This window comes from Carlito syrichta, unplaced genomic scaffold, assembly GCF_000164805.1.
Source record: "Carlito syrichta isolate Samal-C Ts95f unplaced genomic scaffold, Tarsius_syrichta-2.0.1 Scaffold107967, whole genome shotgun sequence".
NCBI lineage: Eukaryota > Metazoa > Chordata > Mammalia > Primates > Tarsiidae > Carlito > Carlito syrichta.
In genome coordinates this window covers 58-5,983 of record NW_007052063.1, presented here as the reverse complement: position 1 = coordinate 5,983, position 5,926 = coordinate 58, and the positions used below count along the sequence as shown (strand labels likewise).

Below are 5,926 nucleotides of genomic sequence, written 5' to 3'. Positions count from 1 at the left end.
TCACCTCAGCCTCCCAAAGGCGCGGGATGACAGGCTGAGCCACCGAGCCCGGCTGGAATTGGTCTTTTTCATCACTGCTGTGTCCTCAGAGCCTTAAACTGCACCCGTCACCCAGTAGGAGCTCAATCACGAAACAGCTTTTGCTCAGCGAGCCAGCGCCTGCAGTCCTGGCCTCAACCAGCAGAGGGCGCGCGAAGGCCTATTTTACCACCGGCTGCAACTCCCTGGGTTCCCAGACCCGGCGGGCGGCGGGGTCTCCGGATCCCCCTGGGCATTCCGGGGAGCGGGAGGAGCCCCGAACGCTTACGGCCAGTGAGCTCGAAGAGCACGCGGTCATTGAGGCCCAGCCGCAGCTCTGGCATCCCCGACAGGAACACCTTGAGCTTGATGGTGCCCACGATCTCGCTCAGCAGGACGCTGCCGTTGGCACTGACCTGGGATGGGGGGAGGGGACACATGGGGGGATCCACAGGCGCAGCGCCCCCCCATTGCCCCGGAGGTGGCGGGGTCCGGTGGAGGCGCGGGGGCTCACCAGCAGGTTGACAGACTCTATGACGTCGATGAAGACCTCGTTCTTCTTGTACTTGATGCCCTCGGAGCGCCAGGACACGGCGTTGGTGACGGTGGGCGGCACCCGCGACTTGCCAGTCTCCAGCTTGTTGCCCTGCTGCGTGATGTACCTGGCGGGGGGCGGCGGGGACAAGCGGCTGGACCCGGGGACGCCTCCCCGGCCCTCCTGGAGTTCCCGTCCCCACGGCCCAGGCCGCGGCTGCCCCCAGGCCCCTCACTCTTGCAGGATCTTGCTGTCCGTGGTCTGCGGGAAGCCGAAGTCCATGAGCTCATCCAGTAACTCGTAGACAATGACAAAGTTGTCCCGGATGCTCTCTTCCTCCAGCTCCTTGAAGTATTCGCAGAATACCTGGGGGCAGGGGGAGACAGTCACCCACATGGCTGTGGCTGTGGCCGGGGGCTGGGTCTCTGCTCCTCCAGCGGCCATCCAAGGAGCAATTATGGAGCACCTACTGTATGCCTGTGCTGGCACCTTCGAGGTGAGCAAAGCAAACAGAGTCCCTGCCCTCATGGAAGAAGTGGACAGGAAAGCGGACCAATGTAATCGACCACGTTGCATGCAGTAACTATGGAAACACAAGCAACCCTAGGAACCCAGAAGCAGAGAGGTCTGGAGAAACTTCTGGAGGGAGGCATTAAAAGGGCTTGTAATCTTATTTATTTATTGTGGATCCCTGTGTGGCTGGTGCTTCTCTTTCTTTCTTTCTTTCCTTTCCATCTTTCCTTCCTTCCCTCCCTCCCTCCTTCCTTCCTAGATAGGGTCTGATGATATTGCCCAAGCTGACATCAAACTCCTGGGCTCAAGCAATCCTTCTACCTTGGCTTCCCAAAGTGTTGGGATTCCAGGCGTGAGCCACTGTGCCCAACTGTGGTGATGGCAAAAGAACCCCATTATACAGAAACATCCACGTTCATGGACATCCTGAGTGCTATCCAGTGGCCCATGGGGTCTGGGGGTCCCAGGTTAAGAGCCCCTGGGAAAGCCAGGCTCGGTGGCTCAGCCTGTAATCCTGCGCCTTTGGGAGGCTGAGGTGAGTGGATTGCCTGAGCCCGCGGGTTCGAGACCCGCCTGGGCAGGCAAGACCTCATCTCTACAATAAAATCAAAAAATTAGCTGGGTGTGGTAGCGCGCACCTGTAATTCCGGCTACTCAGAAGGCTGAGGCGGAAGGATCGCCGGAGCCCAGCAGGTCGAGGCTGCGGTGGCTGGGAGCGGCCGCTGCACTCCAGTCTGGGCGACGGAGTGAGACTCCAACTCAAAAAAAAAAAAAAAAAAGAGCCCCTGGGAATGAGTAATGGGAATGGCAGGGAAACTGCAGCCGGGTCTTTGTGGCTCGAGCCTCCACTCAAATGCCCCTCCTTTGGTGAAGCCTCCCTCCTGTGAGAATAGCACCCAAGTCAGGCGTTATGACAAGGTCCTGTTTCATCTTCAAAACGCCCTTGAACTCCACAGTAGATTGTATCCTTCCTTCATTACCATCGGGGAGTCAAGAGGGCTGGAACTTTGCCTGTCCAATTCATAGGCGTATCTCCCCCTTGCCTAGCAGACAGAAGACAAATCACTAAATGTTCTTTTATTTTCTTTGAGACAGAGTCTCACTCTGTTGCCCAAGCTGGAATACAGTGGTGCGATAATAGCTGACTACAGCCTTGACATCCTGGACTCAGGCGATCTGTCCGCCTCAGTCTCCCAAGTAGCTAGTACTAGCACTGTGCAGCACCATGCCTGGCTTTTATTTTATTTTATTTTATTTTTTTGGCAAAAAAAGAGAGAAAAGTTTATTTAAAAGTAAACTAAAGAGAGAGAGAGAGAAGGGAGAGAGAAGATTCACCTCCCCAAGGTGGGGGGGGGCAAAGCCAGGAAGCGTGGTGACAGCCATAACTCAATGAGCACATGGCCACACCAGAGTTTAGCAAGGCAATGGCTCCTGCATGCCTGGCTTTAAAACAACAACAAAAACAGAGGCAAGTCTCACTATGTCACCCAGACTGCTCTTGAATTCCTGGCCTCAAACTATTCTCCTACCTTGGCCTCCCAAAGTGAACTGGAATTATAGGTGTAAGCTACTGCACTCAGCCTCAAGAAATATTGCATGTTTGTTGGTTGGGTGCAGTGACTCAGCCTGTAATCCCAGCACTTTGGGAGGCTGAGGTGAATGGATTACTTGAGCCCAAGGGTTCAAGACCAGCCCGGGCAACTTGGTGAAACCTTGTCTCTACAAGAAAAAACCAGAAAAATTAGCTGGGCATGGTAGCATGCGCCCGTAGTTCTGGCTACTTGGAAGGCTGAGGCGGAAGGATTGCCAGAGCCCAGTGAGTCGACGCTGGGGTGGCCGTGAGCATGCCACTGACTCCAGCCTAGGTGATGGAATGAGACTCTAACTAAAAAAAAAAAAAAAAAAAATTATTGTTTGTTTGTTGAAATGTATTTACTGAGCACATTCTCAGACATTGACAATGGCATCTAATAAGTGCTTAATGCCGGGCTCGGTGGTTCAGCCTGTAATCCCGCACTTTTGGGAGGCTGAGGTGAGTGGATTGCCTGAACCCACGGATTCGAGACCCACCTGGGCAACTTGGCGAGACCTCATCTCTACAATAAATCAAAAATTAGCCGGGCGTGGTAGCGCGCGCCTGTAGTTCCAGCTACTTGGAAGGCTGAGGCAGAAGGATCGCCGGAGCCCAGCAGGTTGAGGCTGCGGTGGCCAGGAGTGGCCACTGCACTCCAGTCTGGGCGACAGAGTGAGACTCCAACTCAAAATAAATAAATAAATAAATAAGTGCTTAATAACTTGTTATTCTATATTTGTGTGGCCAGGCATGGTGGCTCATGCCTGTAATCCCAGTACTTTAGGAGGTCAAAGTGGGAGGATAGTCTGAGCCCAGGAGCTCGAGGCCAGCCTGGGCAACTTGGCAAGATGTCGTCTCTACAGTAAATTAAAAAATTAGCCGTACATGGTGGTATGCACCTGTAGTTCCAGCTACTTAGAATGCTGAGGTGGAAGGATCACCTGAGCCTATCAGGTCATGGCAGCGGTAGCCATGAGGGTGTCACTGCACTCCAGCCTGGGTGACAGAGTGAGATTCTGACTCAAAACACAAAAACAAAACTTTGTGGAAAAAAAGAAAAAATATATTTGTGTAATGCTAGCAATAATAGCAAACATTTGTCAAACACTTACTGCATTCTGAGCACTGTTTTAGGAGTTTTTTGTGGGTGTTTTTTTTTAAGTTGGAGTCTTACTGTATCGCCCAGGCTGGAGTGCAGTGACACACTCATGGCCACCCTAGTGTCGACCTGCTGGACTCCAGAAATTCTTCCACCTCAACTTTCCAATTAGTGAGAACTATAGGCACACGCTACCACGCCCAGCTAATTTTTGATTTTTATCATAGAGGTGAGTCTCGCCAAGTTGTCTGTGCTGGTCTTGAACCTGTGGGCTCAGGCAGTCTACTTACCTTGGCCTCCCAGAGTGCCGGGATTACAGGTTGAGCCACCAAGCCTGGCCAGCTTTTTGAGTCAGAGTTTCACTCTGTCACGCTGGCTGGAGTGCAGTGGCACGCTCACGGTGATCCTTCTACCTCAGCCTTCCAAGTAGCTGGAACTATAGATGTGCGCCGCCATGCTTAGCTAATTTTTTGATATATTGTAGAGACGAGGTCTCACCATGTTGCCCAGGCTGGTCTTGAACCCCTGGGCTCTGGCAATCCTCTCACCTCAGCCTCCCAAAGTGCTGGGATTATAGGCTTGAGCCACCACACCCAGCTGTTTCTAAGCTCTTTATAGATATTAATTTGACTGATTTGTACAACCCCGAGGCAGCATTTGTTGTAAACCCTGTGTAGAGACACAGAGAGGAGAAGGGACTTGTTCCAGATCACAAAGCCAGGATATGGGAGAGTGGGGATTGGACCCCAAGCCCTCTGGCTCGGATCTGAGCGGCATGATCGCTCAGAGACCTCCTTGGTCCCCACCCCATCAAGAGAGATCATCTCATAAGCAGTTGGTGAGACAGAGTGACAGGACTTTGATGGGGGAAGTGCAGGGACCCAGAGAGGGCCCCGAAGGTCAGGGAAGGCTTCCTAGGAGAAGTGGGTCCAGAAAGAGGAGGGCAAGACAGACAGGCCAGCCGGCCAATGAGAAGCCAGTACCTACCTCCACAGCCTTGTAGAGGAAAGAATATACCAGGGAGGCATTAGCGTTCTTCAGCGTGGTGGCCACCACTGGGGGCAGCAAGGTTAAGGAAAAAGTGCACTTTTGTGGGGTTTAAATGGAGGACACAACTGAGCCTCCAACCTGTCCCCTGACCCCATCCCTGTCTTTACCCTTGCCATCTCTCCACCCAGCCTGAACCACAGATATGCTGTGCAACTTTTTTTTTTTTTGAGTCAGGGTCCCACTCTGTCACCCAGACTGGAGTGCAGTGGCACCCTCATGATTACCGTAGCCCCGACCTGCTGGGCTCAAGTGATCCTCCCTTCTCAGCCTCCTGAGTAGCTGGGACTACAGGCAACACCACCCCCAACCAACCCCAGCTAATTTTTTAAACATTTTTTTTTTTTGTAGAGACACAATCTCGCTATGTTGTCCAGGCTGGTCTTGAACTCCTGGGCTCAAGCAGTCCTCTTGCCTCAGCCTCCCAAAGTGCTGGGATGACAGGCGTGAGCCTTCTGTGCACAGCCATACTGTGCAACTTCTATCCTGAGCTCACCCTCTCTGGGCCTGAGCTGCCACCACCCCTGGCCCCAAGGGAGCCCACATGGATACAGTAGAGGTTGCTGTGTTTGATCCACAGGAAGTGGACTCGGCCGTGGCTCAGCAGCGGGGCCAGGGCACCCTCCTCCTCCCGCTGCACCAGCAGGGGCATGAAGTATTCAATTTCGCTCATGGCCACATCGCCCTTGTAGTTGCGGCTGATCAAGGGCTGAGGATAGGTGGCAAGGACACAGTCAGCACCAGCAGCCCAGGAGTCCACCACCCTGGGGTACCAGAGTGCTCAGCCCCACTTCCTAGCAGAGAGAACTGCTCCAGGCTATACCACTCTGGATCTCAGGTTTCTCCTCTGTACAATGGGCGTGTAATGGCCACAGCTAAGGGGTCTAGGCCCACACAGGGCACCACGCTGCATCTACCAAACCAGTGGATGTCTGCTAACTTATCAGTTCTTGCCACAACCCTGTAAGGTAGGTGCTATCATCCTCTCCATTTTACAGCTGGAGAAGTTGAGGGTTTTTGTTTTTGTTTTTTGAGTTGGAGTCTCACTCTGTCTCCCAGATTGGAGTGCAGTGGCCGCTCCCGGCCACCGCAACTTCGACCTGCTGGGCTCCAGTGATCCTTCTGCCTCAGCCTTCCAAGT

General features: G+C 53.3%; 1 protein-coding gene across 1 annotated transcript in view; it reads right to left on the bottom strand.

Annotated features, from left to right (window-relative positions):
• The window catches only part of AP1M2 (adaptor related protein complex 1 mu 2 subunit), a gene marked incomplete at its 5' end in the record, with an annotated part of 12,012 nt that extends 6,518 nt beyond the window's left edge, over nt 1-5,494 (bottom strand). Inside the window, 5 exons of the mRNA XM_008068034.1 lie at nt 308-434; nt 533-680; nt 789-919; nt 4,726-4,793; nt 5,338-5,494. Of these exons, the coding sequence (XP_008066225.1) occupies nt 308-434; nt 533-680; nt 789-919; nt 4,726-4,793; nt 5,338-5,494 (631 nt within the window). The remainder of the gene's footprint in view (nt 1-307; nt 435-532; nt 681-788; nt 920-4,725; nt 4,794-5,337) is intronic.
• Between the last annotated feature and the right edge of the window lie 432 nt (nt 5,495-5,926).